Below are 11,816 nucleotides of genomic sequence, written 5' to 3'. Positions count from 1 at the left end.
ATCTTCAGTTCTTTTAAATTTACATGTTAGGAGAACATGGGGAGGGGAATTTGGCAATGGGGATGACCAACAGCAAGCCATGTTACTGAAAGATGCTCTGTAGAGCAATGTAGAGAACATAGAAATCACTTTACATTTCTGAATACTTTTTACTGAGTGACAAAATAGTAAATAAAACAAATAAGAGATTAAGCCCACCCTTTTACATTTCAATCATTTTCCAAGAATAAATCAGCTGGGGCTATTAATCTTAGCTAGTGGGTAGACTAAGCATTCAAAACCCCCCCGAAGTAGTCCCTTTAGATACAGAAATAGGATGCAAGCCTGGGATATGGCTGGAGATATATAAGGTTAATCTTTTGGCAAAATTGAGAAAAATATCCCATGATTTGCTATTACCAGCCCATAGCAAGAGAGTCTCTGGGGATTTAAAAGCTGGTCAATAGTTCTAAAAAAAGGACAGAACAAACCTTTTGGCCTTGGCTGATATTAAAGTAGAACAATAAGTCAGTATAGCTTTCCCATACCATCAGTATCATCACATGTATACACCAAGCTCCTTCTATTCTACAGATAAAAAGTTGACTCCAAAATCTATGTAGTGTTATTCCATCTCATGATCAATCACCTCCATTTTTCTTGGCTCCCATGTAATTTTAGTAACCTGAAGCATATACCAAAGTGGATATCATGTCAAGGGATGTGGACTGACAGTTCCTCCTTGGTTATCTACAAAGCAATAATCTACCATCCTATATCCTCCCTGAAAAGTATAAATGTCACCACTACTGGCCAAAGCCAGGAAAGCTTTAAGATCAATGGGTTGGGTATTGTAGGAAGTAGTGTCTTATCTATTGGGTCCATGAAACTGTCATTAACACACTACTATATATAAACAGTTTAAGAGTAGAAGTTCTTCTTCAGCTTGTGAACTCTAAGAATGTATTTTACAGAAAAAGAAACCTACTTAGCAGACAGATTTATCACCATCTGTGGAAGATTATAAAGCTGCGTCATTAGAGTTCAAAGAGTCCATGTAGTTCTTGGAAACTTTTTGCCATGGTCTATAACTATCTCCTTATTGTTACCTAATTGTAAAGGGAAAAGTTCATAGGTTCACAGGAAAATAGGACCTCATGGGTCATCTAGTCTACCCCTGCTCAAGGCAGGATCATTCCTGACTAAACCATACTAGTCAAGTGTTTTTTTTAACTTCTGTTAAAAAGTTGGAAAGTATATGTGATTAAATTTGATTTTTCCTATATCTGGAATGTGACAAGCAGTTCAAAGTACTGGACCTTCTGATATGTGCTGTTTAGAGCTTTTCTTCCAGCTCAGCTAATCATAGCTTTTGCTTATCCCCTTTTCTTTCTTTTTTTCTTTCTGTTTCGACTACAAAATATTATCTCTAAATAGTCAAAGAAGTATACTATATCTTTCTGTATTTAGGCATACCATGCATATGAACAGTTACATGTGTGCTGGTTTTAGTTGGCACTGTAATATAATATTTGATCATAAATAGGTGAATATAAAGCTGTGTAACATCTGTAAGAGGAGGGGATGCAAGAATCAACATATTTTACAGCAGTTAAAGGGAAGATAGTAAATAATTACTGGATAGACCTTTGCTAATACTATTTTCATTGTGTCTCTTCTGAGGGTCTTGATCAATACAGTACCCTTATTCAAGACAGCACTTCAGCACATAGTTAAGCCCCAGTGACTTCATCTGGGCATAAAGCTATGCTATGATGCCATCCTAAACCATAGCTAAAATACAAGTTTGGAAATTGTAGTTATTAATTTATAGTATCACTTCTTTAAAATAGGATTTGGCATTTGAAATCTGATTCAGAAGGAGTCTGTTTAGAGACCCATGGACCTGAGTACCCATTAGAAGCTATTGAGACCTTTGTAAAAAATCATTTTTATAAGGTTAACTTTTCTTCTTTAATTTTATTTTGTGTCAGGTTTGTTGTGTTATGATCCTCCAATATTCTCTAGGTTGATCAATATGTTAATATTACAAATATTTTGCTAGAAACATACTGTAAAAGCTACTTGTTGTGACTACTGAGCTGTTAAGTGTTGTATACAAGGGATGACAAAAATATAGTCAAAGTGCCAAATGATGCCTCCAGGGTTCTGTAATTCCCCATAATTACCTTTCTTGTTAACATTATATATATAATCAGAGAGATTAATGGCATAGCATGGAGTATACAGTCTAGACTGGAATGTGTGTATGGTGTATGCAGTCCTCAGATGAGCAAAATTTGGGCCCTCTTCATTCTCTCTTATTAGGGCAAAGAGCAAAGTTTGACAAAAATAGACTGTAAACACATGGAAAAGGTAATTTGGCAGAACAGGACGAAGACCTAATCTGGTCCTCACATCGGTCCTTAAGGAAAGGAATCTAAACAACTTGTAATGTTTATTAGCTCTCTTTAGCTTGAGGCAGGTTACCAGTAAATAACTCATATTTTTTTTATTACAGATCACTCAGGGTGAACCCCAGAAGTCATGTTCCAAAGCTGTAGCAGAGAAAGTTACGGAGAGTTGTCAACAAATTTGCCAGTGTAGACCACCTCCTCCTTTACCACCCCCTCCACCACCTCCACCACCACCAAGGTTGCTTGTAGTCCCAAGTAAGTAGAGACACCTATTATTGTGTATGTTGGATAAAGGAGAGAGTTGTAGGGGACATTTGAACAGATGGGAAGTGAAAGAGTGTGGGAGAGGGCAAAACTGCCTTGCTTGTAGTTTTCCACTTAGAAATGAAATAATGCTGTTAGTGAAATGGAAATACATCTTCTGAGCAATTAATAATGTCTTGTTTTTGTAGAAGAGCCAGAGAAATGCCCACTTCTCATTAAGTTTTTAAGTTCTAAATGACTCAATAGTATCCTAGTCTCAGGATTTCTCACCTTGCCTTCTATAATATTTGTCATTTTCATAAACATCTAAAATATATTTTATTCCCCCCCCCCCACACTCCTGTTTGTCTGGGCAGGCAATTTGGAAATCTTTGGGTAGCTTCCCTTACATACAGAACAAACAATTCAGCCTCTGTGGATAGGCCAGAAGTCAAACAATATGACTGGAGAATACAGATCTTCAGTTTTGATTCCCCTTGATATCAGTAGAGCTATCTTGATTTGTATCAGCTGGGAGTTTGACCCAGTGCTTTAAGTTTTCTTTTATTTAAAGTATAGGAAAAGCGAAAGGCATATCCAAAGGTGAAAGCCCAAGTAAGCAGTGTTCTCAACCATATACTTATGGGGTTGAGATACACATTCAGTATCTCTTAACCTGTATAGCTGCATAACTGTTGTGCAGGTTCTACTGCAAAGTGGTGGGCAGTAGAAGTTGGAGGCCACTGCTCTCACTTATGTCCAGGTTTGTGGACCACTGGATCCTTCACTGAAGGACTCTTGTTATGCTTGAAACACACCCAAACCTAATTCAATGGGCTTTGGTTCTCTCAACTGCTCTCTGGAGCCTCTTTCACAATGCAGTAGGAAACATGCTGTTGGTATGCTTCTGGGTCTCAGATTGTCACACATGGCATGGTTGGGCAGACAGGATGACAGCTCTGTGAGTTACTGGCCATGAGAAGTCCTGCCTCTGCAAAATTATCCCGCTGGATCTCTAGATTCCCTGTGGTTGGCTGAGGGTGTAGGACAGGTGAGGCCAATAGCCAGGAGCACAGTGAACTCCTACCACTTGGAAAGGATTATACTGTAAAATGTCATGGGAACTGAGTCTAATGCTTAACTGAATTAGCTTTTGTATGCATCCTTGCGGTGCTGTAGAAAGTCCCCTCGCTTGCCACATGCAGGAGTTCTAGGGCAGTTGCCAGAAGCCAAATCCACATGTACTGTATAGTTCCCCTGGAAGGTCTAGGTGAGGTTGCTTCACAGAATTGGCATGGGATGTCCTGGCTTACCTGAACAATGTAGAACTACTTTGTGACATCTACAGTCCCCTATGTATATTTTTCCTGCCCATGAACTGTTTCAGGGACTTCGTGACAGTGCTTAGATTCTAGTCAGACATGTCTAGTTCCTGGGAGTTACCTTACCTATACTTTTGCAGATACATTTCTCAAAAAAGGCAACATTCATTTTAAGTCCTGGCCTGCTGAAATAAATTCCCTGTGTGATCAGTATTGCAATGTATCCTTCTAAGTACTATCTCCATGCAGGGAAATGTAAGCATTTTGTTTGATCCCTTCATGCTTTATCACTTGGTAGGCCAATGCTCAAGTGGGTCGAATGCTTGAAGGAAGATGCTGCAAAATGTTCAGAATGGCAGATGTCAAAATCAAAAGTTTGAAGTGTACCTTTTGTCTGACATGTATTTGGTATCTGTGCCACACCACAGGAGTGTAAGACAAGGAACAAAATAATAGTGTTTTGAAGCACTTGGAAAAAATACTGTCTTGACAGTTTGAAAAAACAAAATCAAAGTTTTTTAATATCAGGAAGGTATTATGTCAGCATTTGAGAAGAGACATGCATTCCCCTTCACTTTTCCCCCACAGTGAAAACAAACTCTATCACTTCAGTCAGCCTCACCATCAGTTGTGCCTGGGCCACTAACTTTGCACCTGATACAGCAGTCTAAAATGTAAGTCACTGATGAACTCTGTAGTAAGCATGTGCGAAGCAAGTACTATTTGCTTTGAATTCTGCCGATTTGGGACAGAGATTTGATTTGGTGATTTGAATCACTGTCCTGATTCCATTCGGCCAAATCTGATTTGGAGATTCAGCTGGGCCCATTCCCCGCCCTCTCCCAGCCTATCAATGGCTACCCTGCCTGCCCCAGCTCCCAGCACTTGTTAAAAAAAAAAAGCCCCAGTGGTCACCGGGTGCTGCTGGGTGAGGGGCGATCCCTGCTGCCCCACACTGCATGGGGGGGCTCTACACAAGCCCCCCAACCTCCCCCTTGCTCCCCCAGCCCCACCATAGGTGCCCCACCCAGGCCAGCTCTGACCTTTAAGAAAAAAAAAATGAAAAAAACCCTGCATTCATCGCTCCTGTTGGCAGGGGGTGATCCCCGCTGCCCCATATTGCCCCGTGCCATGTGAGGGGCTCTGCACAAGCCCCTGAAGCCCTGAGGCAACTGCAGGAGCAATGAGTCCCGGGGCTTTTCTTGTTTGTTTTTTTTTCTTAAAGGGCCAGAGCTGGCCTGGGCAGAGTACCTGTGGGGGGGCTAGAGGAGTAGCGGGGGTCAGGGGGCTTGTGGCAGAGCCACTTCATGTAGTGGGGGGCAGTGGGGATCTCCTCCCCGCCTGGCAGCACCTGGTGAATACCAGAGCTTTTTATTTTAAAGTACTGAGCTGGGGAAGCTATTGGAGGGTTGGGGGAGCTGGCAGGGGTCCCCCCATGGTCCCCTCCCCTGCCCCTAGTACTTAGCAGCTCAGAGTCAGCTGTAGCTCCCTGCTGCAGCCACTGAGGACTGCCTGAATCATCAAAGCTCTCTGAATCTTTTCCGAAGGTTCGGAGAGCTTTGAATTGGTCCCCTGATTCGATTCGGATTCAGAGATTTGGCCATCAAATCAGGCCAAATCTCCTCCAAATCGAATCAGCAGCCAAAGCTTCACACAGTCCTACTCTGTAGCATTTACATCAGTAACTTTGACTACCATTAAAATCAAGAGAATTAAAATGCATCAAGAGGTATATGATTCAGGACGTTTACACACAACAGATTATTTATTACACCCAGAACTTTTGTCCCAGAGCATGATGCTGTAAATTGCAAAAGGTCACCTTTACATTAAATTACATCAGTGAGCATCATGAAGGAGAGGTATGAACATGGGGGAGAGTCAGGTGTAATATGGACAGTCAAGCTTTTCTGTATAGTTTTATAACTTGTATCTCAGTCCTGAATTATAGTAAGCCTGGACCAAAAGTGGATTGTTGTGCCCAGCTAGGAGGTTTGGCACTGTCCTCTGCAAAAGAAAATCAGGTGATTCCTCTCCTTGTCAACCATGTTATCACCTGAGCTATGATTTGAACCCTGATCTGATATCTTTGTATACTGAGGCCTTAATCTTGCCTATATGCAGTGGGAAGTAAGGAATATAAAAGATTCCCTCTCCCCCGAGTGTGCCCTCAGTATTGCCAGACTATGTAGCTGCTAATGTGGTGGATAGGGAGTGGGTGAAATAAATATTGGTTCTGTCTGCCAAGAGACTAGCCAAAGCCAGTCCAAGTTGATAAGGAAACTATATCCAGAAAGAAGATAGCACAGATTACAAGGAGGAAGCGGTGTGCAAATTGTGGCTCTTGGACCTGTTGCTGTGACAGTCATACTGAGGCTAGATTTCAAAGGGCTATTTCAGCCCTAAATAATTGAACCTCATATGCCAATTTTTTTAACTAGTTATTGTGTTTTAAATAAATATATTTAAAAATTGAAAATAAATTACGCATCCTATTACCCATCAAGGTTTGGAATGGCAATGCACTGTGTCATATATGACAAGTACTATCCCCCTTTATTAAAAAAAAGACAAAAATTGTAAGCATCATGAATTAATACACATCCCCAGCAATCTCTTTTGCTACAAAATATAAGTTGTCTTGTTAAATATCGATGTTGTGGATGTTTAATTCAGGAGAAGAGGACAGGCAAGGGACAAAAAAAGCTATTATTAAATGGTTGATGCTAGAAATGCACAGTGTGCATCTGAAATCATTAAAGTTGAAGGACTAGAGAGCCTCAGCAAGAAGCATCAGCACAGGGAGTATGCACGATTTTTACCTTTACAGATGAAGTGTCTGAACCCTGAGGCATTTAGAAAAGATTTAGGACCTCACTGTCAAAGCTCATTGTCAATTTTCCTATAGAAAGGCTGCAAACTGCCAAGTACAATTTTTAAAAGCACTTTGTGGTTGAACTATTAGTTGATACAGCTCTAAATCATTCCTAAATCCTTTCATAATTGTTATTGTGGTTTGGGCCTAATTGTGGAAATTCACTAATTACTAGGTGCTTTGCACTCTTGGTTTTGTAGCCCTCATATGTCCTTTATTATGTTTAATGGTGTGAGTGTTTGAGGAGATGATTTGAACATTAGATTGCATTTAGTGTCTGTTCGGACAGTTTTGTATCAACAAGTAGATCAATGTGTCTGAATCTGAGCTCTGCCTATCATTTCTGTATTGAATAATTGTAGTTTCTTACACTGCAGACTGCTTGTACAGAGCCTACTGTTAAATACGGTGATCAAGTCTGAGGCCTAATTACAGCCAAATGCATTTTCTCCAATAGATTGAGTAATAATCAGCTAATTTCCCCTATGAAAAAAGTCAATAGGAGCCCAAACAAATGAGCAGTGAATAAAAAAAGGAAGGAAAAAGCCCTTTGGCGTTCATCTCTCATAGGGAGATACCTAAGTACTGTACTGAAATGGTTATAAAACTAGATTGTACTGTTTTTCAGTGTATCTTGAGGATGCATCCGAATTAATTAAATTAAAACCTGAACTCTTTTTTTGGATCTGTTCCTTCAGCAATGATCTTTAGCTCTTTTTAATTCTCTGATTATTTTTTTTTATACCTCCTTCCAGATGGCATTTTCCAGTTTCTCAGGACCCTTCCTAAATCTTGTGTCTCTCCTTTGTATCACATCTACCTTAAGTTTTTCTAGACAGCCTATTACTTGCCATCATATTTTATTTAATGCCATTTAGGGTTTCATGGCTCAGACCGCAGTGGCCATGTCTACACATGCATTAATGTACTGTTGGTACTGTGCATTAAGTTTAGTACCTCTAATATGATGGACTACATAAATACTCAGTAGCTGGTGCTAATATGCAATAGTAATGGCACACGGTCTTTTCATGTTGTTTAATGCACAGTAGACTAATTTTAATTCTGTTTCATGTGCAGCCATGAAGTGCAGGAGTACTTCATTCCTGGTTCATGTGAGGTTTCTCATGGGCACATAGGAGTGAAGCTGTCCCATTGGTTTCTTCTCCTACTCCTCTGAGGGCCTTGAAGGCCAGGGACTTGAATTGCGCCAGAAATACCTATGGTTTGGGTATATTAGCAGAGAATTGATATAATGCAGTCTCAGTGATTTGTGAGCTTCTGTTTTCTGCAGACTGGATTTGCTTTGCTGTTTTTACCAGATATCTCCAATACAGTAAGTTACAATAATCCAAAGTATTTAGATTTCATAGGACCCAATTAGCAATTGGCCCCATGTATTAAAATGGAAGCCCCCCAAATTTGTGAACACTTCTGAAATTTTAGTCCTACCACTAAATTAGTATGATGGTCTCCCCAATGTGTTATACAAACAGGGCAGAGGTCCACAATCCTGAGCAGGGATGTGAAGATAAGCAATTTTTGGATCGGCAATGAAGCCAATCCAACATTTCAGATTGAAACCAAAATTTTTTTTACGTATTACAGTAAGCCCCTCCCCCCAACACACGTGCGCGCACACCCTCTCTCTCTCTCTCTCTCTCTCTCTCTCTCTCAACTGAAACATTTTTGGGAAAAAAAGGAAAAGGCCTGGAGGAGACCTGCCTTTACTCAGGACTTCTCCCATGCTTAATCCATTCTTTTATCTGTGAGGGTTTGAATTCACGTCTCCCACTTCTGGAAAATTCCACAAGATGCAGACCCTGGGGTGTTTTGGGGAGATCTGTTGACACTGTTCTGCTTTCATAGTTTCATAGTTGGTAGGGTCGGAAGGGACCTGAGCAGATCATCAAGTCCAACCCCCTGCCATGGGCAGGAAAGAGTACTGGGGTCAAATGACCCTGGCAAGGTGTTCATCTAGCCTCCTCTTAAAGACCCCCAGGGTAGGAGCCAGCACCACTTCTCTTGGAAGTTGGTTCCAGATCCTAGCCGCCCTGACTGTGAAGTAGCGCCTCCTGATCTACTAGCCTGAATCTACCCTCTGTCAATTTATGGCGTTGTTCCTTGTTACCCTCAGCAGTGCTCAGGGGAACAGGGACTCTCCCATAGCCTGCTGGTCCTTCTTGGCCAGTTTACAGAGGGCCACCAGATCCCCTCTCAGCCTTCTCTTGTGGAGGCTGAACAGGTTCAGGTCCCATAGCCTCTCCTCATAGGGCCTGCCCTGCTGCCCCCTGATCATGCAGGTGGCCCTCCTCTGGACCCTCTCCATGTTGGCCACATCCCTCTTGAAGTGCGGCACCCAGAACTGGACGCAGTACTCCAGCTGCAGCCTGACCAGTACCGCATAGAGGGGGAGAATCACCTCCTTGAACCTGCTTGAGATGCATCTGTGGATGCATGACGGTGTGGTTAGCCTTCCTGACCGCGTCCTCACATTGGCGGCCCGTGTTCATTTTGGAATCAGTAATGACTCCAAGATCCCTTTGTATGACTTTTCAACTATTGGCAAAGTAGACGGTGGAGAAAGGCTGTGGGAGCTGGGGACTATGGGGAATTGGCATTCGGGGTGTATAGGTGATGGAGTGACAGGAAGGCTGCAGGGGAAAGAAGTGGGTGGGGGGTAGAGGGCAAGGGTGCTGCCTGACCTCCCCACTTCTCAGGCACTGCTTTCCCTGATTTAGCTTTGGGGACTGGGGGAATAATTTTAAGACAACCCTCCAATAATCAGATACAGTGGCCACATCTACACAAGACACTATGGCACTGTAGCAATATACTAGAGCGCCATAGCTCCTGTTGGCAAAAACCATAATGCTGCTGCTACATCACCATAGCAATGCACTCCCTTATTGTAGTGCATTGCTATGGCAGTGAAGCAGCCAAAAATAACCAGGTGTGGCCAGCACAGTGCAGTACAGGCTGTTACTCTGCCATCTTTTAGTATTTCCAAAGGGAAGTACTAAATGATGGTGCAGTAACAAAGGTGCCATATGGCCACAGGTAGACGTGCCCTATATGGGGCAAATTATAACACACTTACACATTTTCCATATGTACATTCTAATAATTTGGAGGCTTGCCTTATATTCAGGGTCATATTAGATTTGAGTAAATATGGTACATCAGTAGGGACTGTAATCAAGTGTGGTAACATGAGAGAGAGGCCTGCTCATCTACCTTTCAGCTGTAATATGTCATCTGGCTCATGCCATGCTCCTGCTAAGCTTTTGCAGCAGCTGGGCAGCAGAGGTGACACCCCTCCCGTGACCACTGTACTTGCAACACGTTTCAACGTGCAGCCATTTCCTTCCTCATTTTCTTTGAACAAATTCTTATTCTGTTTTGTTTCTTTGTGTGTGTTGGACCAATTTAAGCTTCACTGGCCTAAAGGCACACTATGAATGAATATTGCCCAATGCTATTTTGAAAAAAGGAAATCTTGTTTAAAAAAAAGAAGAAGAAACTGTGCCCATTTGGCCCTTCCCAGAATTCTGCAGTAGCAAAACATACGAAGTGCATTTTCCTGTGTGTCAAGGTACATTCAGTTGGGAGGCTTTTCTAATTTTTTGAAATGCCATCACAATGGTCTGAGAAAAATGGGTAGTTTGTACAACATAAATCATGAATTTTGGCAGCAGAATAAATTGTGAATGAGTTGACAAAATTAGAATCTTTCACACATGCATCCCAAATTTTGTATTGTATGCTTGGAAATTTGTCTGCACCAACATTGTCACATTAAAAGATCAGTAATGGTCAGATCATGCCTTGTGTCAATAAAACCGAAAGGTTCAGGAATCTACCTACTGCATGATGGTCATGATGATAAATGGATATGGACCTCCAATAGTTCATCTGTGCCTCCGTGTGAGAGCTGAGGAAAAAGTTGGAGGACAGACTCCACTGTGCCTGAGTGAGCAGAAATGAAGGGGCTGCACAGCCAACAGGCCTTTGGGAAGAGATCTTACTCAACAAGACTTCCTCTGAAAGAGGCTCTGAGCATATTCAGGCATGACATTAACTTCTTTGCTCTTAGATAAGGAGTTGCCTGCTTCTCCTTGCCCAGAAAACTAGGCAGAACCACAACCCTGCCAATTCCTGTCGGATGGCTAATGCTTAACTTTTTATGCAGATGCTAGGAAGCAAGGTATGACCTCCTCATTGAGACTCTAGATAGTCTCTGAACAGAGAAAAATAGGGTCAGTAGTTCTGTAGGTGGCCAAAATCTTCTCCTAAGCTAAGATGTTTTCTATTTTTCCTCTTCTGTGTATCCCTGCATCCCTGGATTCTAGCCAAGCAGACAGGATAAAATAGCTTGATAGAGGCTGTTTATGGTAGTTTTCTAGATTTGAAGGGTTTTATAGATTTCCAGTTTTATAGATTTGAAGGGTTAAGAGAATTCAGATAATGTTCTTCACTGTCAGAAGTGAAAGCATTCCTGAAATATTTTGGGAGTGTAGAAGGGTTCTTGGTGATGCATCTCAGCAAAGACAGCACTTTACTTGAAATACTAGTGAATTAATATAAGATTAAAAATCATGGACCAAGTCCTTTCAGAAGCAAAGTGTTCTCTGAAGTCAGTAGTGGGGCTTTTGCCTGATGGTCAGATCAACATAGACTCCTGCAAGGAAGAGAAATGGGACAGTAAACCCTATTCTCTATATATGCTGTTATTAAATGGCTGTGAATATTGCCTGCCCAAGCTGCCCCTCATGAAGGGGGAGGCCCTGGTATCAACACTACTGCTGTACCAGACAATAGAGCTTGACAGCCAGGCAAGGGACTGGCTCTAATTTAGTTAAATATGCAAGTTTTAATTACAAACCACATTTAACTGAAATTGTTGTTAGAGTGAAATCTGAAACCATGTAGAGCAACATTTGACTAGTTGGACACTTGCATCAGGATCTCAGTGGAAGT

The 11,816-nt window shown here is 41.7% G+C and overlaps 1 protein-coding gene across 2 annotated transcripts in view; it reads left to right on the top strand.

The window, feature by feature from the left end:
* Positions 1-11,816, top strand: part of PRIMA1 (proline rich membrane anchor 1) — an 84,464-nt gene that overhangs the window by 7,262 nt on the left and 65,386 nt on the right. For both annotated transcript variants that reach the window (XM_019552447.1, XM_019552448.1), the window contains exon 3: positions 2,501-2,651. In XM_019552447.1, the coding sequence (XP_019407992.1) occupies positions 2,501-2,651 (151 nt within the window). The remainder of the gene's footprint in view (positions 1-2,500; positions 2,652-11,816) is intronic.

Source organism: Crocodylus porosus, unplaced genomic scaffold, assembly GCF_001723895.1.
Source record: "Crocodylus porosus isolate Cpor-Errol unplaced genomic scaffold, CroPor_comp1, whole genome shotgun sequence".
NCBI classification, from domain to species: Eukaryota; Metazoa; Chordata; order Crocodylia; family Crocodylidae; genus Crocodylus; species Crocodylus porosus.
The sequence above is the reverse complement of the archived record's forward strand: the minus strand, read 5'-3'. Positions and strand labels throughout refer to the sequence as shown.